We start from the raw sequence: 25,459 nt of genomic DNA on the forward strand, positions 1-25,459 counted from the left end.
TATATTATATAAACAGAGTGCCTTAGTTGTTTTCAATGTTGCCTTTTAGCTGTTGGAAAATGGGTTCATGGAATACACTTTTTAATAATGTGAATAAAATATTTTGATACTTTGGTCTCAAAATTGCTGTATACTATGAATTATTTGTGTTAAACTTACTCCAAACTATACAGGATGCATAGTACAGTACAACTAACTATACAGATGTTACAGTACAACTCACTATACAGATGTTACAGTACAACACTGATCACTGTCTGAATGCAGGTAGAGGAGGCTTGCCTGCTCAGCTGTGCTTCTAATGAGCTGCACAGTGCACACTATTTGTGACACATTCTAATGCTTTGGTCCTCGTGTCGGGATCCGATGTTATGATCAGACTTTTCTTTTGAAAAATGATGAATACATTTCCGCGTTGTTGAAAATCAATGACACATCGCTAGTCAACTAACACAGCTTGTTTTGTGAGCCTGCTAACAATGTAAAGTAGTGTTATCGTTAACTAGGTAGCAGTGGGGATTACTCACCGAATCCATTGCGTTGCAGTATTTTGGCTTGACTAGGGAGTTTGTGTTGTGATTCTCATCAACGTTGAAACGTAGTTCCGTGTTTCAAAAAGTCTGAACATTTTGATTGGTTGCCGACATGCGGACCAAATGATCAGACTCACATTTGTAGAATGCATCAACCAGGATGAAAGATACAGACTAGTCAACCAAGTCAAGGGAATGTTTTATTCAGATATTACAGAGCTGCAATGTGGAGCAATTGATCACAAGACATTATTATGATTAAACTGATTCAGAACATAGTTGTAACAAGTTGAAGGGGTTAAGGTGAGACAGACTAACATATTGAAAGGATCCCTGTCAGTTAACAGCATTGATGCCACCACCTCTTCAGTGTGGTTGGATACACAGGTACAGTATAGTTGATCAGCTGCCTTTTCCATAAGAAACATTTTTTACTATTTTAGTAGCAATACACCTTAAGAAAACTATTTATCTAACAGGAAAGGCAATACAAAAGGGGATGGACTTACATTACTACTAAAAGGCAGAACATGATCATTTATTTTAAAAGAAAAACAGATGTTGTCCATTATTTCTTCATGTCATACACTTTTCTGCATAATTTCAGATTCACATTTCTAACTAGTGTAAAAAACATTATAGTTAATGGAAACTGTAAGTGGGACTGAAATATAAATAGGTTTCCAACCAAAATAAATTCTGAAAGCATTAATTGCCTAGCTTTACACTGAGGACTTGACATTCCATATCATAGTGAAATAACATATCCAGAAGTAAAGCAAATACATATTTAATACAACCATGTAGCTAATGTTAGTTCAAGTGCCTTGCTTTATAACTATTAATACACCTCATTACAATACTTGTATCAAAGAGAATCAACATAAGCTTCAGCATCAAATGTATTTTCTTTTTTCACATAAAGGGTGACTTGTTCAGAAATCCTGACCTAAAGTTCCCCTGCAACCATATCTAGACATCAATCTTTGGCGCCATCTAGTGGCTCGTAGGAAATCCTACTATACATAGCCAATCCCCTCAGGTCTTAAGAAAAATATAACTACTTATCAAGTATCTCTCTTAAGGCTAGTACAAAATGTCAGTGGAAAATAGTGCAGTTAACATCAATACTCTCATGATGTTAAAAAAGGGCTTGCGGTACTACTGGGAATAGTGGTATAAAATAATCTTTTCAGCTCCTTTAGTCTGAGGTTGGGGAGATGCCCTGCAGCTCAGATGCTTCCTGCCAGCAGCGGGGAGGTCTCTGATTGGCGGCCGGCTGCGGTGATGCTGTAGTGCTGCGAATCGTAGAGGTGACTGCTCTGTAGCTCCGCCTCCGCCCGCAGGTTTATTTTCTAAAAACAAAGGAATGAAAAAAACATTTGGAAAAGAAGAGCGTTATAAGAACAGATCCTTCAGTCCAATCTGGCCAAAAAGGGTTACTGCGTTCATAATTGCAGTTTTTATCTCCAAATAAATGACAGATCGAATGTTAAGGTTCTGTCTATCCTCAGTGATGAAGGGACGGGGGGAGGAGAAGAGAGATGTTCCGCACCTGGAAGTCTCTGATGTAGGTGAGGAAGAAGCTGATGAAGGATAGAGCCAGAGACCACTCTGAGATGGTGCTGACGATGTGAGCCGTGTAGCCCTGCAACACACGTCTGTCAGTCAGCACGTTCACACAGACACAGACACAGACACAGACACAGACACAGACACAGACACAGACACAGACACAGACACAGACACAGACACACACACAGACACAGACACAGACACAGACACAGACACAGACACACACAGACACACAGACACACAGACACACAGACACAGACACAGACATAGACACAGACACAGACACAGACACACACACACACACACACACACACACACACACACACACACACACACACACTACACTGACCGTCTCTCCGGGGATCCAGTGTAGTTTGTGCGCCACGTCGACCCCGGGCAGACTGCTGTACATGATGACAGACGACACAAACACTGAGAGGAGGTCAAGGAGCACAGCAGGACTGCAGCCCTCACCTTAACCCTGACCCTGATCCTGACCCTAACCCTGACCCTGACCCTAACCCTGACCCTGACCCTAACCCTAACCCTGACCCTAACCCTAACCCTGACCCTAACCCTAACCCTGACCCTGACCCTAACCCTGACCCTGACCCTGACCCTAACCCTTCAACAGGCCAACATTCCAACGTTTGGTCACATTTCCGAAAATGGATGCATACATTACAGAACAGTTTGCAACAACTCTTTTGATATTGAAGGAGAAGCTCTGAGAGCTAATATGATGTGCTGTGGCAGTTCTTCACTGTACTCTACATTGACATGCTTGTCTAATGGATACACCTGCCGCAGGTGATACCTGAAACCAGTCTTCAAACTCAGACCTAAGAAGAACATGTTTCAATCAAAAACACCAATTTGCTCCTTTGAGCAGAAACCCAGGTGAGGATACTGCTGATGATGCTGGCGAAGGTCCAGACTCCGATGCTGAGGCGGACCCAGAACATCCCCTTCCCGTGGACGTGAGGCTGCATGTACAGAGACAACAGTGTCTGCACCAGGATGTACAGAGCCCCCACGCCAAATGTCAAAATGGCCCCCACCAGGTGCATAGAGAACAGAGTGGTTTTCTGTAGGAAAAGATGGAGAGAGATTAACATGCTAGCACATAATACCACAAATACACCATGAGAAAGAAGTGAAATCGAGAGAGAGAAAGGAAAACGTCAAAAAAAAAGACTAGAGTCATCTATCATCAGCAGACTAATGTTGGAATCAGGACACACACACACACCACACACCACACACCACACACACACACACACACACACACACACACACACACACACACACACACACCCTGGAAGTTAGCAACGACACACATCCCAAAGGAGCTTGTCCAGCCCAGTAACACACCCACACCCACACCCACACCCACACCCACACCCACACCCACACCCACCCCCACACCCACACCCATACCCACACACCCACACACCCACACACCTGGAAGTTAGCAACGACACACATCCCAAAGGAGCTCATCCAGCCCAGCACCAGGCCCATCTGGTTGAGTTTGTGCACCTTAGGCTTTTCCTCATCAGTCAAGGCTTGGACCTGCTTGTAGCGCACGTACATAGTGGCTACGCCTGGCAGGAGGCACAATCAAAGGTAATTGGTCAATCCAAACATTCTGGCACATTCTACCAAATAAAAAGAAATAATGTGACACAGTCTGATCATTTGGTCCGCATGTCGGCAACTAATCAAAATGTTCAGACTTTTCTTTTGAAACACAGAACTACGTTTCAACGTTGTTGAGAATCACAACACAAACTCGCTAGTCAAGCCAAAACACTGCAACAACGCAATGGTTTGGGTGAGTAATCCCCACTGCTGCCTAGTTAACTATAACACTACTTTACATTCACAAACTCACAAAACAAGCTGTGTTAGTTGACTAGCGATGTGTCATTTGATTTTCAACAACACAGAAATGTATTCACATCAGATCCCGACAAGAGGACCAAAGCATTAGAATGTGTCTCACATGTGCACTCCTCCAATGTGGTTTAAAATAAAAACAACTATGACAGTGCAGGTGTTGTCAGATGTTGAGTCTACAGTATAAAGGTCTCATAAACTGGTGTTCATCTACAGGACAGAGAGGAGTCAGAGAGACACAGACAGCCTAACTGAGAGGTTGAGGTATAGTCGTGTGTTACCTAAGAAGGCCGACACATCCAGCATGATTCCAAACACACATCGCTCCGGGGCGACTGTCCCTGTGTCACTGTGAACGGGGGGAGAAACAGAACAGGATGAACCTCCTACCACAGTCAACTCGTGAGCTCAGAATTATAAGGTTCTATCTCCATTTTTGTCAAAATTTAGTTTTTTACATAACCTGATCCATTAGGTGTTTATTAATGCCTGTGTGGTGTCATTTTTAAAATGTTGAAATGTTTTAGTTAGTAATTCATAAAATACAAAGGTTCCATCTCACAAAACATAATGGAATGTAAAAACTTTGACGCTCAATATCTCTGAACTGCCCTAAACGGAGATAGAACCTTATAATTCTAACCTCACGAACTGCCTAGACAAGGCTACAGAGAAAGTGTAAGTGCAAGGTTAGACCATAAACATGCACATCCGTCTCCAGCCCTTCAAGGATCTGAGAATATAGGTTCAGACCACTGGGTTCATTTAGATATTCCTCCATCATGTTTAGTCGTAGGCAGTCATGAAGGAGACTAAGGAGACAGGTAGAAGAGGATGTTTACAGCGGGGGACCCAGGGACCCGGTCCATATCTGACCTGATGTAGGGCACCAGTGGGTCCACGTGTCTCAGTAGCACGGCTGTGATGTAGGCGAAGATGAAGGTAGCTGCCGTCCACACCACCAGAGCTACCGGCAGGATACACAGACCCTGCTGGAACCACCACATTTCTTCCACAGGGTTCACCAGTGTGTGTGTGTGTGTGTGTGTGTGTGTGTGTGTGTGTGTGTGTGTGTGTTTCTCTCTCCAACTGGTCAGCGATGCTGTGTTGTGTCAACTTCACCTGTAGAGCAAAACAGATAAAAAAATAATTAAGTGATCCATCTCTCTCTCTCTCACACACACACACACACACACACACACACACACACACACACACACACACACACACACACACACACACACACACACACAGTATAGTCTTGTTTGTTGTTAAAGCCTAAACGTTACTAAGCCTAAGCCTTGTTGTTAAGCCTAACGTTAGTCCCTCTCTCTCTCTCTCTCTCTCACACACACACACACACACACACACACACACACACACACACACACACACACACACACACACACACACACACACACACACACACACAGTCTTGTTTGTTGTTAAAGGCTAAACGTTAACGTTAGTACTCTTGTTTCCTCTTTCTGAATATAAAACCATATAAACTCCCATCATCATGTGATCACTTCTCAGTTCCCTTTACTGAGTCTTTGCTTTGATGAAGCTGAGCCAAAAAAACACGGATGCCAATACCAACTTGTTTTTACCTAAATGGCGAATGAATATCTATTATTCCATATCCAACACCAGTAGCCTACATCGTACAGCTGTTAGACGGTAGTAACTTTGATGTGTAATCGATATAACATTAACATAAGATTAACATTATAATCTCTGGACATTAATGATCTGCTTTCTACCTTTCACAACGCTGTTCCCTCGTCGTCACCTCATCCCGTCACCTCGTCCTCACTAAAACTAATGTTAACAGAGGAAAAGCCTAAGATCAAGTTGTATTACAACTTGTACAACAACAACATCTAGTACAACAACTACAAACACTGAAGCGCCTAATCAGATGTACATGACAGGCTGTCACCCTTCACTTCCTGGTAGTGCGTCAGAAGAGGCGTGGTCTCGAAGTACCCGGTGTAGGTACCGGATTTTCCCACCCTACCAGATTGTCCCACTTAGGGCAGAACCTATGACCGGAACCGGAAAAGTGGGAAAATCTGGTAGGGTGGGAAAAGCCGGTACCTACACCGGATCACAATCAAACTGATACAACTCTATATATCCCTGATGCTTCATATCCCTGATGCTTCATGATTCATGAATGACATTTATTTAAAATTGATAATGCATTTACACACTACTTATAATAATAAAGGCATGTGCCCTAAAGGAGGTCAAATATTTCTAACCAAGAGATTACATAAGGAAATCCTTGAGAAATCCTGTTTGACTGAAATACACAAAGTCACATAATTTGCAACATTGAAGTACAGTCACAGTCAGCTTGTTTCACAGAAACGTTTATTTTTGGTACACATTATTTTTTTGGTATGTTTCTGATTTCAACTGACGAGGGGCTGGATGTGGCTGTTGCCTGTCCAAGACCATTACATTATTATTATAATTATTATAATTATTATTATTATTATTACATGTCATCTTTTCACAGGGGGGATGTGATGACCATGTTGGACAGATTTGGAGGTAGGGACTTCTACGTATATCCCAACAAAACTCTAATCTAGCTACATATCTAGCCTTTTCACATTATATGAGATGTGATGTTACCATTTGCTCTCGGTATGCCTAGATTGATAAAAACTAGAGTTCTAATTTCTTGTCTGCATAAAACTGCATGATCTCAAAAGTATTTCTCCTTATTTACTGCTAGCTGACATCAATAAAGCCTTTTCGGCCAAAAAAAGGCGCGTGCACGTGCACATGAGACCAAGCTGATGCATTATGCATCTAACTGCAGGAGTCAAATGGAAGGATTACTGCAGTCAGTTCAATGCAGTCTTTCACCAGGGGTATACAGATGAGCAGAGGTCTAAGGATCAAGAGGAAAACCTACTGGTAATGTGTCATCATATATAGATCATTGAGAAAAATACTAAATGTTATTTAGTGAATTTGAAATGGACTTGCAGTAGTTGTAGTAGTAGTAGTAGTAGTAGTAGTAGTAGTAGTAGTAGTAGTAGTAGTAGTAGTAGTAGTAGTAGTAGTAGTAGTAGTAGTAGTAGTAGTAGTAGTAGTAGTTCTCTATACAAAACAAATAAAACAGCACAGTGTTTTATTTGTATAGTATAGTATAGTGGATAGTGTATATAGCCTTTATTTATGTAAACCAGCTCTTTTCCCTTCTTGTTTTTAGTATTTTTTTTCCTAGCACCAGGGGAGCCCCCCCCTCACAAATTTCGTTGTATGGTACCTGTACTATATTAATGACAATAAAGACCATTCATTCATTCATTCAAAACGTAATAACGTGCCAATAATGTGTATACCACAGAGCCGTGGAGGAGAGTTGCATCACTTAAATGAATCTCTCAGAGTATATCATGTACAAGACCCTCTAACTTTACATTTTCATAATTCTATACTCTCTGAGTATGGATGTCCGTTTCATAGAGTATGTTCCAACACCAGCACATGAGTGTCTCACAGGGCCAGAGGCTGAAGACTCTCAAACTGCTTCTAGATCAGTTTGTCCAGGTACAAACCCTCAGAGTAGGACAAAATAGTGAGATTAATCATGAGATTAATCATAATTAAATTAATTAAATTCATAATATGTAATGTGAATGTTAATCATTCTTCAAAAATGGTAGTGGTTTCTTTGCTAAGCAAATTATACAATTAGGACTGCAAGGTCCCTTGAAAAACAGTGCAGACCTCAAGAGGTTTTCTGGTAAAAATGAGCTGTTTTCTATAAATGCCATGTTTCTCTCGTAGAACCCACGTCAGTCAGGAGACAGCTGTAATGAGTGAGTTACGCCAGGAGATGGCGATGTTTCAGAAGAAGATCCTCATGGACACAGCAAGTTGAGGTTACTATGGGTCTTAGTTCCAGGGATGGGAGTTTCATTATCTGCTTCAGCTTGTTAGGGAAGCAGTTGTGTACGATACATTGAGCATTGCATTTCTGTTTGTCAACCGCTTCATCTAAAACCTCCAAATCGTGTTAGCTAGCTGAGTGGATTATAGCTTCAATTTAATGTGTTTAGGCCAGAGTCTTTAGTTTCCATTCACTTTTTGAGATGTTTCTCATAGCTGTCTGTTTTTGTTGTTTGTTGTGGTTTTATCTACTCTATTAAATCCTGATGTGGATGAGGTGCAGGGTTAGCAAGAGCCAGACACAGACGATAGGTAGTAGCTTACGTGTGTGAATATGACATTTATTTGCATTGGTAGGTGAGGGAGAGATTGTCGAGTGATCTTGTCTTGTTGAACATACTGTTCTTGCACACTGTAACATACCTGAGCTTGACAGTCTGGCCCAAATAAAACAACATCAAGGACAAAATCACAAGCCTTTGCCAGTACAGATACATGAACAAACACCATGCCCAGGCTTGACCTTCATACAAAACAAGAAAGCAATTACATTTGTTTTAAGGCAACCTTTTACTCATCCAAGAATGATTCTAGTATAACGAGAGAGCAGGCCTGACCTGACATCAGCAACTATTTACACATAATGATGTACAAGCTCAGTAACTTCAGTACCAGTAATGTTATGCAAATAAATGACATTGTGAAAAGGGTGTTTTGAATTTAAATGACAGGATTTCTATGGATTCTAATGGGTGTTTCATATGCAGGAAGTGCAAGTATAGATACCAAACTGTAGTACAGTCAAAGGAAAAAGAGGGCACAGTCAAAATAATAATTTTTCGGACATACTGTGGCTACCCCACATTTAAAAAAAACATTCTTTCAATAGGTGTAGAACTTGGGACGGGGGAAGAATGTTCTACACCATAAAATGTGCAGGTGCTTGTGCTAAATAATAAACAGAAATGAGGGACAAAAAAAGCATTTAAAATAAACAGAAAGCACGTCCTTAACATTCTAGATATGAGCATGGTTTTAACCACTTACACAGACAGTTGAACCTGCTTTCAAATGCATTGTACAATAATTAATACTTATATGTAATCTTATTCCAAATAAAATCTTATTTAACAGGCCTCTAAAACTTCTAATTAGCATTTATCTGTGGTTGCTGTCCACATCGTATCAGGCACACCAATGAACACTAGCAGACAAACTGCCTTACAGCAGTCAAACAGTGCAGACAACATCTTTAGCTTCCTAGGATGAAAATTACATAACTTTTTTGGAACAATAAACACATCAATACAAGTCATCAACCCTTGGCATTTTAGTTTTCTTCGAGCACTCAAAATGCAACACTACAGAATGAGAGGACATGGGCGTAACAGTAGAATAAAAACAGGCACAACATTTAAAAGCAATAAATCAACACATTTCTGCTGCTCGACACACGAAACAATCTTTCGTACAGTATACTAAAAGGTAGCAATGCTGTTTTCTTCTACCAAGAGCGATGTTAAACAGCATATACAGAACAATACAGTGCCTATAGAAAGTGTGTAATTGATTCCTATGCCAATCAGAGACCCTATAAAAAACTGTTTTTACATTAACTATTATTATCCTTGCATTAAGATGGACTCATTCAACTTATTGAATGTCATTGCAAAGGGTCTGAATACTTATGCACAAGGTATTTGTCTTTAAATTTGAATAAATTTGAAGACATTTCTAAAGAATTTGTCATTATGGGATATTGTGTGCAGATTGATGAACCGTTTTTATTTAATCATTTTTTAAATATTGGGTCTATAACACAACAACAAATGTAGAAAAGGTGAAGGGGTATGGTGATTTTCTATAGGTACTGTATATGCTTAGATCAATAGCAATCCTGCATATGGTATTATGTCATTTTAGTGGCCTAGGAGTCAGTGGTAAAGAGGTAAAAGCCATATTTTCAAAAGGGGCAAAATTATATGTATGGCTTTTTGTCAGAGACAGTCTGAGCTTTTAAAAATGACAATGTTGCTCACTAATGTCATGTTCAGACCTCTGTAGTATCTTATGATTATTATGCAATTGTTTTAAGATCATATATACCACTTGTGCAGGATTGAGAAGTTTTACATTTCTAGAAAATAAACAGCACAAATATCAACACCTCAAGTTTGATATTTGTTAAAGCAAAAGTGAGGTTATGCAAATATTGCAAAATTATAAAATGTAAAGAGAAACAGTAGGGAAAGCAAAAACAAACATTCTTCCGATCACTTATAATGCATTTCAATGTAGATGACAACAAACTATATTACACAAGTCACAATATACACTCACCGAACACGTTAGTAGGGGCACTATACCAATACTGGGTAGGGCTTCCCTTTGCTCTCAAAACAGCCTCAATTCTTCATGGCATTGATTCCACAAGATGTTGGAAACATTCCTTTCAGATTCTGGTCCCTGATTGCATCACGCAATTCCTGCAGATTTTTCAGGTGCACTTACAAGCTGTGAATCTCCCGTTCTACCACATCTATTTGATTTTATTGGATTCAGATCCGTTGACTGGGAAGGCCACTGAAGAACACTGAACTCATTGTCATGTTCATGAAACCAGTTTGAGACGACTTTTGCTTTGTGCATTATCATGCTGGAAGTAGCCATTAGAAAATGGGTCAATTGTGGCCATGGAGGGATGCACATGGTCAGCAACAATACTGAAATAGGCTGTGGCATTCAAGCAATGATTGATTGGTATTAAAAGTGCCCAAAGTGTGCCAAGAAAACATTCCCCACACCATCACACCACCTCCACCCGCATGGCCTGGACAGGTGGTCCTAACAAAGTTCTCAGTGAGTGTATGTTTGTTCTGAAGTGCAATAAGAGAACAGTTATTGAATAAAACCTCTTCTCAACTCCATCGCAGACTTTTCATTTACCCTTTCTCATAGTGAGAAGAATTGATCTTTTGTGACCATTTACAGCTTAGCTGACAGAAAAAAACCACAACTTTCCTATTGCCCAAGACTACGACTATTGTCATTGTGACAAGATGAAATCAACACAAATTGAACATAGCAGATAACTAGAACAATAACAAGAATAATAATAATATTTCAGTATATTTAATGAGTCCTCGCATTCACTTGGCATTAGCCTGTACTGGTGACAGCACATCTCCTCTGCCTCAGGGGGGAAGAGGAGAGACAGTGAAGCCTAACGACTAACAAAGAAGAAGAAGGAAGAATGGGAGATGGAGCGAGCCAGTGTGACAGTCTCCTCACTGGAGGTGCGACGGGGTCAAAGGCTTGATCCTGAAGACAAAGATGTGAAGGTGGGAGGCGATCTGGTTGCAAACACTCACACAGTAACGAACCAGGTCAAAGAAAGACAGGATCTGCGGAAGATAAAAAGAACCAGATCATAACTACTGTACACAATGTGTGTGTGTGTGTGTGTAGATAGATGCAGAGTTCATAGTAGGGCTTTGCTATTACTGTTGCTAAAACATGCACCTCTGAATAAAGTACAGTACATAACTAACATTGTGGAACATTCGCACCATTGATTTGGAAGCCATCATCTTATTATTAACTTGCGAAGTACCATACTACTTTGCCACTTCACGGTTTGTTGTCTACGAATGTTTGGAAAGTCTATGACTACCTTAATTGCAAGGTAAAAAATTACGCAAACCGCCCCGACATATCCACATTCGGTAGACAGCCCTATTCCAAATATATTACATTTACATTTACATATTTGGCATTTAGCAGACGCCTTATTCCAAAGCAACTTACAATCAATACATTTGACTAAACAAGTGAATCATCTATCCACCAGTCGTAGCAGGAAAAGTCGCCTTCAATTTCAATACAATTTGATGCTAAACTGGGTGCCTTCTTTATGTGTGTGTGTGCAACGTGCGTGAGCCTAAACATACTCACCAGTGCAATCCACAGCACCAGGTACTCATCAATAAAACTGTTGAAATACTGATCCAGGAACAGCAGGCCTGGCCCCAGGAATGCTAAATCATGGAGATGCATCTCACTTTTCGTCATATGTGCTACCTGGAAACACAGGGGAGATTGTTAGGGTTCAATCAGAGCAATACCTGTTACAAGACATTTCAAAACCAGTTGGATGTGTGTCAATCATGTGTTTATGTCAATGGGAGAATTGGAATCTAAAATGTGCTTTTGGCCCTTGTTAGCTGCACTTGTTAGCTGCACTTGCAACTTGTAATGGAATGTGTTACATTCTAGCTGACACATCGAGGCATTCAAGCCTACAGCTGAAAGCATGAGTCAAACACCTAACTGTATATTAAAATATGTCATCAGGATCAAACTTGACATACATGATCATAACATGAATGGTCAGACAGTGGGTTTCCAGGGATGACGAGCCACACTTACAACTAATTTGTTGGTGATCTTGGCCGACACAAAGCCGAAGGCGAGGATATACAGACAGGGGTGCTTCTCGAAAAGCTGGACAGCAGATTTCTTATAGATCATCACGGCCAGTATTATTACTGAGCCTATATGTAATACTGGAGATAAGACACTGGTACCCTGGGAGAGAGAGAGAGAGAGAGAGAGGGAGAGAGAGAGAGAACACGCCATCAGTGGACAAGACAGCATGTAGCTAGAAGGGACATACTTACGGCTGGAATACACCGGACGTCTGTGTAAACGCGAACTGCTGTGGCTCTCACGCTCGCGGCTTCCATACTGGCTGCGTGTCTTCTGCGGCTCTAACTGCGGAGCTGCTACTGCCAGTCCTGCTAGCATGCCGCTGCGTGTGTATGACTGCTCTGACCCGTTAACACACCCGAAATGAAACGCACAGGCCCTGCTGAGGTTGCCGCTTGCGGTGTAAACCAGGCCTTAGTTGGAAACGTTGGAAGTTATCTGAAAGTTTCCCAAACTTATGGTGATTTTGCAACCCTAGACACACTGCTGTTCAGTAGGATGCATCTCTTAAGAAATCCAGAGAGACTAATTGATGGAATAGCATCATAGCTCTCAATTTTAATCCCGTCAAAAGAATGCGTCGCAAAACAAGGTGATGTTTGAAGTTGTATATAACCCCTGCAGGTACATTAGTATTATTACTAAATAGTGCTAAAGTAAAGACCTTCCTAGTGCGACACCAGCAGAACTGGGATCAGGTCCAACATTAAATACACATCCTTCACTTCCACTGAAGATAATAAACATGTCAGACAAACAGGCGAACTCTGCAAACAAGCACTCTGGCATTAAAGCAACAACAATATCTAGAATGTACTGTACAAAGTGATTGTAAACTGCCTGGATGTAAACTTCGCACAGCTTTCCGAAAGAGCTTGGGTCTACACTTACTGCTATTGTGGATCCATTTTTGCCCACACCTCCAGTAAAGATAATCCGGAAGTAGTTAGTACAGGAAAACATGGCTCCAGCGAAGGTGCAGATGGCAGGAATTATTTTAATCTGGATGTTTAGAATGGGAATCTGTGGAGTTGAATAGGAGTGAAAGCATGGTTAGCCTACATCAGTGCAACACACCACAAACAGCAGCTCAAAAGGATAATAGTACACTGAACAAAAAACACTTTTGTTTTTGCTCCAATTTTTCACGAGTTGAAATCAAAGATCTAAGGCCTTGTCCACACCAATACGTTTTTTTGATAAACGTTTTTCGTATATAAAAATATTACCGTCCACACCAGCATGTTTTATAAAAATGTCTGTATCCACATGCATACGCATGAACGCAATATGCTGTCATTGAGCATTCCACACCAGTAGTCAGCGATATCATTTTAAAGCCATAGCCCCGCTGGCCAATCAGATGCACATGCCCTCTGTCTCTCAATGTCCTCGATCATTAACCGTGCATTTATCTGTAAACAGGTTAAAAGTCCAGTTAACAGTGAAAGAACTAGAAGCACTTTGTACACATTCATTTTACTCGCTTGTGTAGCCTCGACCACCGTTGCCTGTTGTAAACAAAGTAGTTACTGGTGCCAGGATATGACATTGGAGGTAACAGCAAACAGCTGCAGTGCGCATGATCATAGAAATCTACACGCATGATGACGTGACGAATACAAAAAAACTCTATCTCGTCCACACGTCAAAAATATACGGCGAATATACGGCGTTCTTAAAAATCTTCACTCTGGCCAGAGTTTTTTTTAAATGTTTGTTTTCAGGGGGCAAAAACTCGTTTGTGTGTGGACGAACCCCCCAAAACTAATATAAAAATCCACGTTTATCAAGAAAACGTATTGGTGTGGACATAGCCTAAGACTTTTTCTATGTACACAAAAGGCCTATTTCTCTCAAAAGAAGAAATGTGTTTAAATCTGTGTTAGTGAGCACTTCTAAGCTGTCTAATCAGCATCTTGATATGCCACACCTGTCAGGTGGATGGATTATCTCGGCAAAGGAGAAGTGCTCACTAACACCGATTTAAACACATTTATGAACAACATTTTTGAGAAATAGGCCTTTTGTGTCACATAGAAAAAGTGTACTTTTTGCAAAAACAAGTGTTTATATTTTTGTTCAGTGTATGTTCATTCTAAAGGTTTCATTATTTATTATCATCAATAATAATAATTTGTGCCCATCAATTAACAATGCTGTATTTGGTAACTACATTGCCATCACAGAAGGCATCTATACTTGAAGCACACTTTTTCTCTCTCTCTCTCTCTTCAATCACATAAGTATTATATTAGTAGTGTTTCGATGTCATCATCCAGTTAATCCATTCATTCATCCATTTCAATTTGTGAAACTTTTAGCTGATCTGAATTTAAAATACCATTGACTGCCAAAAAGCGGATCCTCCCACGGCGGCCAGCAAATACACGATTATTATGAAGATTTGCACCTCAGTCACATCAATGCTGAGCGGGAGGAGAAAGCACAGGGATTAACAGCAGAGGTTAGTTCAGAGAACAGTCATTCATTCCGTCTCCGTAAGCACACAGCGACCCTATGGGGCCTCATCCCTTCATCTCACACAGACCAGAACATTCCAGCTCTCCCACCCAGACTCTGAGGAGCACTATGGCAACGGTTTGTGTTTAGGTATTCTTATCAGTAGGCTGAACACTAGGGTTAGCCAACACTTTGAGCCATTTTCCCGCCTATGAATCCCAACGTCGGTGTGGTGTACATGCCCTCCTGTCAATCGATCACTCCTTCAAACTATCTAATGAACCCTAACCCTTCAATGGGTTGAAACACTGAATGATTGACATTAACCGAGCCTGTGTTAAAACCCCCCAAAAAACAACGACCGTATACCCTGGCCTTAGCTCCTAACCCTCAAGTGCTTCCAGTGCCTCCAGATTTAAAAGGAACCAAAGTAGGGGTGGGCATCGACGATCGATAATTGATCGATAATTGATCGATAAGGATCTTGGTCGATCACAAAATAAAACATTTTTTCGTCAGGATGCCCACCCCTAAACCAAACAGGTGTTAAGCAACACGGTTCAGTAGAAGCTCCCGCCGGAGGCGTTGGAAGGTGCAGCGGAGCGTCTCTCCGTGTTGCTTACACCTACTGTCGCTGATCCCTTCAGGTCTGGGAACACCTAAGGGATAGGGCCTACAGCCAAGGTAGTCATTGGATTGGGCCACGTGCATGGTTAATCCCACCCACTAGCTCAGGGCTGGCTCAGAGGTCTAATTGGCTGGCTGAGCTGGAAGACACAGAGGAGGTGAGTGTGTTAAGTAGGAAGCAAATCTGTCAGCTTGAAAACGGCGGCCGGCCGAGAGGTTTACCGTCACATTCCACAGCCGGGGGCCGAGCGCGGCCGTCAGCATCTGTAACAGCGCTAGACAGATCTGTAACTCTGTAACGTCAAATCTAACACAGAGACACACACATTCTTGGATACTTCACTTTACGACTGTCGAAAGCACCCAAATATCGTTACTGATAGTCCTCAATGTCAGAGACTCCATATAATCTCACCCCCCGCCCACCCACAGATCTGTTCCTGGGCTGGAGCTCAGGGGATAACGTGGAGCTCCCCACCAGAGACGTGAAAGTACACTATATGGACAAAAGTATGTGGACACAATTATGGTCTGGAGCTGCTTTTCATGGTTTGGGCCCTTTAGTTCCAGTGAAGGGAAATCTTAATGCTACAGCATACAATGCCATTCTAGAGAATTGTATGCTTCAAACTTTCTAGCAACAGTTTGGGGAAGGCCCTTTCCAGTTTCAGCATGACAATGCCCCCACACACACAAAGTGAGGTCCACAATGACATGGTTTGCTGAGTTTGGTCTGGGAGAACTTGACTGGCCTGCACACAGAGCTCTGACCTCAACCCCATCCCTAGCTGCGGCTGTGGCACAGGAGGTAGAGTCGGCGTCTATTGATCGCAAGGTTGGCAGATCGGCGGTTCGAGCCCCGGCTGGCCACGTGTCGAGGTGTCCTTGGGCAAGACACTGAACCCCAAATTGCTCCCAGTGAGTGGGCCGGCGCCTTGCATGGTAGCTTGCCGCCATTGGTGTGTGAATGTGTTTGTGAATGGGTGAATGAGAGGCCATTGTAAAGCGCTTTGGAATAAGGCGCTATATAAGTCAGTCCATTACCCATCCAACACCTTTGGGATGAATTGGAACGCCGACTGCGAGCCAGTCATCCAACATCAGTCCCCGACCTCATTAATGCTCTTGTGGCTGAATGGGAGCAAATCCCCGCAACCACATTCTAAAATGTAGTATCTAGTAGAAAGTCTTCCCAGAAGAGTGGAAGCTGTTATAGCAGCAAAGGTGGGATATTAGATACGATATTAGGTAGCGATATTAGATACGACCTGGTCGTGATGTGACTTGATCTGGCCGGTATCAGGCTGGTGCGTCTGTGCTTACTAGGTCAATGCAATGAAGAGCAGCTAACCAGCTAAACAGTAACTGTCTGCAGTAAGATATAGTACCTTATATAGTATAGTAAGGTCTACCTCTGCCTTTGTTTCAACCAGTATGTTCAACACGTCGTGAGCTTAGAATTATAAGGTTCTATCTATTAATGCCCATGGTTTTGGAATGAGAAGTACAAGAAGTACAAGCACATATGGGTGTGATGTTCGGGTGTCCCGATACTGTTGTCCATATAGTGTATCTACCGCTTAACTACCCCCAGGTGAGTAATTACCCAACTGAGGCAGTTGGCGGCTTGACTCTTTAGCCCACCATCTAAAATAGCCCTGTAGAACACCATCTAGTCCTTTAGCCCAGGAGAACACCACCTAGCCCTTTAGCCCAGGAGAACACCATCGTCCTCCACTCCTGCTGCTGTACACAGGAGATGATATCTTCCCACCACTCTCTTCCTTCTACTCTCCATAACCCACACGCATACTCCTACACCCTCACTCTCTCTGTCTCATCACCATCTCCCCCCCCCCCCCCCCCCCCCACACACACACATCCACTCACATGCCGAAGCGCAGGGTTCCCGATACGTAGGTCTGCCAGTGGGCACAGTAGAACATGAACATGCCGGCGAAACAACAGAAGAACATCCAGTCTGGGTGGGTGCCCAGCTGCACCGCGATGCTGGTGCCCAGGACCACAAACACTGAGGAGAGAAGGGAGGAGGGTTTACACACGTACACGTACACGTACACACGTACACACACACACACACACACACACACACACACACACACACACACACACACACACAGACACAGACACAGACACAGACACAGACACAGACACACACACACAGACAGACAGACAGACAAGAGACAGACAGACAGACAGACAGACAGACACACACACACACACACACACACACACACAGGGACAGTTAGACAGACAGACAGACAGACAGACACACACACACACACACACACACACACACACACACACACACACAGAGACAGACAGACACACAGACAGGTCAGACAGACACACAGACAGATGTGGAGGTGTGCGAGGGGCTGTTGTACCTGTGGAGAGGGAGTCACAGCCGTGGTCGAACAGCTCGCCTAGCGGAGAGCTGCTATTGGTGCGCCGAGCCTGCTTCCCGTCTATGGCGTCCAATGACTGGTAGATGAACAGGCCTACTGCACACAGCAGGTATGCCCACAGTGGTGCCTGAAGGAAAATATAAATATATATATAATAATAATATAATATATGCCATTTAGCTGCTGCTTGTATCCATTTATTTATTCCTTCAATTCCCCTCACAATTCTAATATGAAAACTGTCCTGTTATTGGAGAAGCACACAAGCTGCCTCACATTAACACCTAACCCTAACCCAGCCTTTTAGTCCTTCCAAGCCCTTAGGGCCAAAAGAAAAAAAGGGGATTTTGGAAGGAAGATAGAAGGATGATAGAAGGGGTGGCTGATAGAAGGAAGATAGAAGGGGTGGCTGATAGAAGGAAGATAGAAGGGGTGGTTGATAGAAGGAAGATAGAAGGATGATAGAAGGGGTGGCTGATAGAAGGAAGATAGAAGGGGTGGCTGATAGAAGGAAGATAGAAGGGGTGGTTGATAGAAGGAAGATAGAAGGATGATAGAAGGGGTGGCTGATAGAAGGGAGATAGAAGGGATGGTTGATAGAAGGAAGATAGAAGGGGTGGTTGATAGAAGGAAGACAGAAGGGGTGCTTTTGCGTTCTGTGCCAAAGGGTGGCCCAGGATGATGAAAAGTAGAGCAGGATTGAGAAGGTTCTCTGAGACCTTGACTGAACGGCACAGGGAATCTGATGAGAAACACTCCCCTCAGGCCTCCTTGTGTTTCTATATGTTTCTACTGAAACAGGACAGACAACCTCAGCCAAGTGAACTATGAAACACAGATACACACTGTAGCCATCATCAGATCTGTAACCATCATCAGATCTGTAGCCATCATCAGATCTGTAACCATCATCAGATCTGTAACCATCATCAGATCTCCTTAGGCCTACACCTTATGCACGTCTTTCATGATTCATGACCGTGATCTCTGTCATGTCAGGCCTTGTGTCATTGTTATGATAGTGAATGGGCAAATGTATAAATCCCCGGGGCCTTCTCTTTGTACTAAACTGAACTGATTCCTGCTGCACCTTGAGACAAGCAGATTACATTCTCTTTGCTTTGTGCTTCCCCCATTTTGCAACATTGTGAGGCAAAATATGCGCTTGTGGTTCCTCAACCTTTGTCCTACACAGGAAACAGAGGAGGTGTGTGTGTATGTCTGTGTGTGTGTGTGTGTGTGTGTGTGTGTGTGTGTGTGTGTGTGTGTGTGTGTGTGTGTGTGTGGGGGGGGGGGGGGTAGAGACCAGAGAGGTACAGTTCTATTTTTAGTGGGCAAAACAAGTTACTGTCGGCCTTGCAGATCCTCCCATTGAAACTGTCCACCTTCTACTGCTGCAGAGATGCCATGATGATGTGTCCTGAGTTTTTGTTTTTTTTAATGTTCAGATTTAGCAGCACAGGTGACACTAAAGTGAGGAGCAAAGATGAGGACATTACCCCGCCCTCTCTCTCTCTCCCCCGTCTCCCTCTCTCTGCCCCCCTCTCTCTCTCTCTCTCTCTCTCTCCCCCCTCTCTCTGCCCCCCTCTCTCTCTCTCCCCCCTCTCTCTCTCTCTCCCCCCTCTCTCTCTCTCCCCTGTCTCTCTCTCTCTCTCCCCCCTCTCTCCCTCTCTCTCTCCCCCCTCTCTCTCTCTCTCTCCCCCCTCTCTCTCTCTCTCTCCCCCGTCTCCCCCCCTCTCTCTCTCCCCCCCTCTCTCTCTCTCTCCCCCCTTCTCTCTCTCTCTCTCCCCACCCCCCCACCCTTGGTGTAAGGGTACCTCATGTCCCAGGCACCTCTCGCTCTACTTAGCACCATGGAATCTCAATAAACACTGGACCAGCATGTACTGAGTTTGTGTACCTCTACATAAACATGCCAGGCATGCTAGGCATGTTTTCCTATGTCATCCTGTTCAATGTGAAGATCGCAAGCTAAACTAACAGTTAGCATGTATCCATGTCTTCTCTCCCATGTTCCCTGCTACATAAACAAAGGGAAGTCTACGTAAACAAAGGGAAAGTAGCTAGCTAGTTGTTACGGTAGTATTACGGTACTATGTACAGTATGGTGTTACAGATGTATAAATTAGAGGCTATATCAAAAGAGGTATGGACGAAATGTGCAAAAATGTGCACATCTTTACAATACATAACGTACATAAACGTGTTCCTCATGCCCCCCCCCCCCCCCCCACCCCAAGTATGTCCCGTGGTATCGTGGCATGAGCGCTACACACCGCCCTCCCGTGCGGGTCACGGCAGCAGTATCAGATACAGACTGCCCGTAACCTGAGCCAGGCACGGGACGTGCTTCTGGGACACAGCTATGCCAAACACCTCTCTGCACCAACGCGTACAACCAACATATACAGACAGGCGATAAAACTCAGCTCGGGGAAAAAAATAATCTACATTTCCATTGTAGTTTGTAGCCACGGTGTCGCTGTTTCAAACACCTGAGGTCTAACAGTGGCTTACAGTATCGTCAAATCAGACAGTGGCAGTATCAACGACTGTATGTGTTCATTGGCTAGTAGCAGGCTTAACTCCTACCTGTTCAGTGGCAGTAGGGCAGTAGTAGACCAGCACCAGGGTGGTGAACACGTTGGTCGCCAGGCCTACGATGGTGATGAGGTTGGGGGCGATCCAGGCGGGAACGCAGCCCACCAGCCACTCCCAGTAGCGCTGCATCAGAGGCTCCAGCAGAGAGCGGCCGGCACTGCTGTACCTGCGGGAGGGAGAGGAGGACGGTGTTTAAACCCACCCTGCCGCCCCATGGATGACCTCAGCTTTACGTCCCGTATGTTTCATACATGACTCGTCACAAGCTAAAACATGAATGCCAGACTTTAAGATGTCCGTCGTCCCCGGTTACCTGTGCTCCTCCAGTCTCTTCAGCTGGTACCGTGACAGCGGGGGAGCCGGCAGCTCGATCAGTCGACGCAGGGCTCCGGGGGCCAGCCAGCAGGCGGCCTCCATGCCCACGGCGCCCTGCCCAGGATCCTTCTCCCTGCCTGGGGCTCGCCGTGACCGCAAGCCCCCAAGCTGCTGCTGCTGATCCCCGGTGGTGCTCATGGTGCCCTGGCTGCTAGCTCAGTGCCCTCTGCCTCAGGCTGCCTCTACTACCACTGGCTCTGCCACTGCCGCCCCCACCACGCACTGGAGCTGGGGATCCACAATGGGGCCGCAACACTAGGGGGGTGAATGGGGAAGAGTACAGTTACAGTCACCTGGATGGTGTGTGTGTGTGTGTGTGTGTGTGTGTGAGTGCGTGTGAGTGTGTGTGTGTGTGTGTGTGTGTGTGTGTGTGTGTGTGTGTGTGTGTGTGTGTGTGTGTGTGTGTGTGGTGCATTGTGTCCGGTTCCATTTCCGTTCCTGGCCCAATAACCTCAGTTCCTGATTTGGACACAGATCTGATGGGGTATCTTTAACTTTTTACTTTTATGGCTTTAATATTCCTGCATTGAACTGTTATAGGCTACTATATTATACTAAACAAAAATGTTTGAAATCAAGATCCATAGCCAAATCATCCTTACGAAGCAGAACTACTAGGCCTCTCACATGAGTGAAAGTGAATAAAATGTAGACAGGATGTTAGACAGCTATGGTTCAGACGGTCTGATTACAGCTCAGCACATAGAAGGTAGAGAATCAAAAGGAGCATGAAGGCTACCTAGACATGCATGGGCACGCGCACACACCTTCCTGTTCTCCCAGATCTGCGTCCAAATCTGAACAGAAATGTAAATACAGTAGGCTATCTCTACATGTCACTCACAGGCATGACCATTTAGTTCAAACATTACTCAAAATGTCATAGTGATCCAGGCCATTACAAGAGTTGAAAACCAGTTTCAATAACCTGCAATTTTGAAGTTATGCTGCAAGGTTGTACACAACGTAACAATAACAGAAACATGGGATGGCTCCCAAGGTTAGACATGATCGAACTAGAATAATAGACCTCCAAGGTGAATCATAACCAAGCATGAAGCATCTGAATGTCTCCTGACAGATATAACGTCCTGATCATTACCTGCTGACTGGTGGTGTTACAGACTGGTTACTGACTGGTGGTGTTAGACTGGTTACAGACTGGTTACAGACTGGTTACAGACTGGTTACTGACTGGTTACTGACTGGTGGTGTTACAGACTGGTTGCAATTGCATCTTCATCAACAGAGAGGAAAGAGATGGATAACCCCATGAATAAGCAAACATGTAGAAGTTAACTTAGCTCGTTGCATGGAAAACGGTCTAATATTGCCAAACAACATGTTTGTCTAAAACCTCCTGCAAATCACATTTGCATGAGCTAAGTGTGTCATGAGATGTTAGATTAGCTAAGTAAGTCATGAGATGTTAAGATGCTGACGTCCCAGGCTGCTGGTTCTAGCCTGCTAAGCTAGGGCTATTTGACAACTCTTGGTTATTCATCGCTAGCTAGCAAAGTTGTCATGCTTACAAACAACAACAACAACAACAACAACAACAACAACAACTGTCAATTTGTAGTCGACGTGTCCCTGGAGAGGGTCACCCTCTTCCTCTGTCACCCTCTTCCTCCTCTGTTGACCTGCCCTCCTCACCCTCTTCCTCCTCTGTTGACCTGCCCTCCTCACCCTCTTCCTCCTCTGTTGACCTGACCCTCCTCACCCTCTTCCTCCTCTGTTGACCTGCCCTCCTCACCCTCTTCCTCCTCTGTTAACCTGCCTCCTCACCCTCTTCCTCCTCTGTTGACCTGCCCTCCTCACCCTCTTCCTCCTCTGTTGACCGGCCCTCCTCACCCTCTTCCTCCTCAGTTGACCTTGCCTCCTCACCCTCTTCCTCCTCTGTTGACCTGCCCTCCTCACCCTCTTCCTCCTCTGTTGACCTGCCCTCCTCACCCTCTTCCTCCTCTGTTGACCTGCCCACCTCACCCTCTTCCTCCTCTGTTGACCTGCCCACCTCACCCTCTTCTTCCTCTGTTGACCTGCCCTCCTCACCCTCTTCCTCCTCTGTTGACCTGCCCTCCTCACCCTCTTCCTCCTCTGTTGACCTGCCCTTCTCACCCTCTTCCTCCTCTGTTGACCTGCACTCCTCACCCTCTTCCTCCTCTGTTGACCTGCCTCTGTCACCCTCTTCTTCCTCTGTTGACCTGCCCTCCTCACCCTCTTCCTCCTCTGTTGACCTGCACTCCTCACCCTCTTCCTCCTCTGTTGACCTGCCTCCTCACCCTCTTCTTCCTCTGTTGACCTGACCCTCCTCACCCTCTTCCTCCTCTGTTGACCTGCCTCCTCACCCTCTTCCTCCTCTGTTGACCTGCCCTCCTCACCCTCTTCCTCCTCTGTTGACCTGCCCTCCTCACCCTCTTCTTCCTCTGTTGACCTGCCACCTCACCCTCTTCCTCCTCTGTTGACCTGACCCTCCTCACCCTCTTCCTCCTCTGTTGACCTGTTCACCTCACCCTCTTCCTCCTCTGTTGACCTGCCCTCCTCACCCTCTTCCTCCTCTGTCACCCTCTTCTTCCTCTGTTGACATGCCCTCCTCACCCTCTTCCTCCTCTGTTGACCTGACCCTCCTCACCCTCTTCCTCCTCTGTTGACCTGTTCACCTCACCCTCTTCCTCCTCTGTTGACCTGCCCTCCTCACCCTCTTCCTCCTCTGTTGACCTGCCACCACCTCACCCCCCTGTACACACACAACACGTGACCGGTATGTATGGTGACAGACAGACAGACAGACAGACAGCTAGCCTAGGTTAGCTTAGCTTAGACTGACCTGGCAGATGAGATCAAGCAGACAGCAGAGGCACTTCAACAATGTTGTCCGGCACGGAGAAGGACTCCCAAGCTGCAGCCTTCCAGTTTAATGGCTTTTAAAAAGGCTCTTAGACTAGCCCTGTAGTGAACGTTAAAAGGCTCTTAGACTAGCCCTCTGGTGAACGTTAAAGGCTCTTAGACTAGCCCTCTAGTGAACGTTAAAAGGCTCTTAGACTAGCCCTCTAGTGAACGTTAAAAGGCTCTTAGACTAGCCCTCTAGTGAACGTTACAACAGGAGGGATCTGGTCAACAACACACGCATTACTCTCTCACTCCCTCTTTCTTCTTCTCACCATCTGCATCTACGGTGGCCGACAAGGGCAAACGCGCCGCTGTCAGAACAACACCGGTCACTTCCGCCGGTTACAGTTGAGGATTCCCTTTATGTTTTTTATTTTATTTTATTTTATTTTTAGACTAGCCGTTCACAACAACATCTAGCGCAGTTTTAATTAAATCAGCATAGGACATGTTTCAATTAAGCGAGTTAGAAAATACTTCAAAACAAAACAATTTTCAATAGTGCACCAGTATCAGTTCCCTTGGCAACTGACATTGGAATCCATGGCTGTGTTCGAAATGGCATACTAGCATACTGCATACTAGCATACTCAATGAGTATATACTGCATACTGCTTACTAAATTCATAATAAGTATGCCAATACCAGCCGACCGAAAATCTAGTATACATTTCTTGCATACTCAAATTTCACATAATCTACAGTGTGAACGCACTGCATACTCAAAATCTACGTCATCTAGTATGAGTAGTATGCTAGTATGCCATTCCGAACACAGCCCATCTAAAGCCTGATATCTGTCCCTTAGTTTCAGACCGCTACATTTAGTGTGAGACTGCCCCCTAGTGGTTCATACTTCAATGCACCTTACCTGTCTGATTGATAGTGGATGTCTGAGGGTGGGGGAAACAAATATCGGATATGTCATAATCTAAATTAAATATATTCAGGGTTGTATCGGTGTAGGAATATATGGATTCAGTTTATTTATCAGTATTCTGACACGTTACATTTTTTAAAATGGGTATTCAGGACACAGATACATTCATAAATAAGAATAAGAATACTAGAACATAGAATACTTTTCATCTTTTCTCGAAACTCAATCGAACATTGCTGTTACTCGTGATGATCTAAAATGGACCATGGTTTTTGAGTACCCCCCGACTCTCCACATAGTGACTAGGCGGCTACACACTAGACGATTTTAACCCCGATTTAGCTGTCGCCGACCAGTTTTTGCGGTCGGGGACAAAATCCTCCAGTCGTTGCAAACCCGGGGACGCGCCGTCTCCGACGCTCGTTTAGTGTGACAGGCTCAGAGACGCAATCGGAGGACCGCCGATCCCGTCGGAGGGGCCGTCGCAGGGCTCCAGATCTTTTCAAACATGTTTCATTTTATCGGCCGACGGAATCTACATTCTGCTAGTCTGAGATGGGCAACGCCCCGTGTGGACAGCACAGCCAATGAGAGGTCGAGGAAATGCAGCGCGGAAGTGGACAGCACATTTTGAATGACAGGAAATGTTGGAAATGACAGCACAGTTTGACAGGAAATGTTGGAAATGACAGCACAGTTTGACAGGAAATGTTGGAAATGACAGCACAGTTTGACAGGAAATGCAGCGCGGAGGAGGCGTGAAAGTAGAAATGGCGCCGAAG

General features: G+C 44.3%; 2 protein-coding genes across 2 annotated transcripts; both read right to left on the reverse strand.

Moving 5' to 3' along the window:
* Positions 1–808: 808 nt before the first annotated feature.
* On the reverse strand, positions 809–5,923 carry dram2b (DNA-damage regulated autophagy modulator 2b). The gene is made up of 8 exons (XM_080548183.1): positions 5,774–5,923; positions 4,887–5,132; positions 4,292–4,359; positions 3,573–3,715; positions 3,019–3,196; positions 2,458–2,540; positions 2,089–2,181; positions 809–1,888 (listed from the first exon to the last, which is right to left on the reverse strand). The coding sequence occupies exons 2-8, from the start codon at positions 5,015–5,017 to the stop codon at positions 1,766–1,768; spliced, it is 819 nt and encodes a 272-aa protein (XP_080404309.1). The 5' UTR covers positions 5,018–5,132; positions 5,774–5,923; the 3' UTR covers positions 809–1,765.
* A 2,335-nt stretch (positions 5,924–8,258) lies between these two features.
* Positions 8,259–23,945, reverse strand: cept1b (choline/ethanolamine phosphotransferase 1b). The gene is made up of 10 exons (XM_080548149.1): positions 23,736–23,945; positions 20,847–21,163; positions 20,525–20,699; positions 17,912–18,059; positions 17,394–17,535; positions 15,726–15,810; positions 13,305–13,436; positions 12,354–12,512; positions 11,880–12,005; positions 8,259–11,329 (listed from the first exon to the last, which is right to left on the reverse strand). Exons 2-10 carry the CDS (start codon positions 21,044–21,046, stop codon positions 11,213–11,215), a joined length of 1,284 nt encoding a protein of 427 aa, XP_080404275.1. The 5' UTR covers positions 21,047–21,163; positions 23,736–23,945; the 3' UTR covers positions 8,259–11,212.
* Positions 23,946–25,459: the final 1,514 nt, after the last annotated feature.

This window comes from Nansenia antarctica (genome assembly GCF_963989245.1).
Source record: "Nansenia antarctica genome assembly, chromosome: 18".
Lineage (NCBI taxonomy): Eukaryota > Metazoa > Chordata > Actinopteri > Argentiniformes > Microstomatidae > Nansenia > Nansenia antarctica.

Bases quoted from the DNA above. Each gene is read 5' to 3' on its own strand.
- dram2b (XM_080548183.1), bottom strand. From the start codon at position 5,017: ATGTGGTGGTTCCAGCAGGGTCTGTGTATCCTGCCGGTAGCTCTGGTG. The intron at 4,360-4,886 runs GTCAGATATGGA...CCCCGTTCACAG, and splicing joins CCACTGGTGCCCTACATCAG to TGACACAGGGACAGTCGCCC. The intron at 3,197-3,572 runs GTGTGTGGGTGT...CTTTTCCTACAG, and splicing joins GTGTCGTTGCTAACTTCCAG to AAAACCACTCTGTTCTCTAT.
- cept1b (XM_080548149.1), bottom strand. From the start codon at position 21,046: ATGAGCACCACCGGGGATCAGCAGCAGCAGCTTGGGGGCTTGCGGTCA. The intron at 13,437-15,725 runs GTAAACCTCTCG...TCAACTCCACAG, and splicing joins CCCGGCTGTGGAATGTGACG to ATTCCCATTCTAAACATCCA. The intron at 12,006-12,353 runs GTAAGTGTGGCT...CTGTGTTTCCAG, and splicing joins AGATCACCAACAAATTAGTT to GTAGCACATATGACGAAAAG.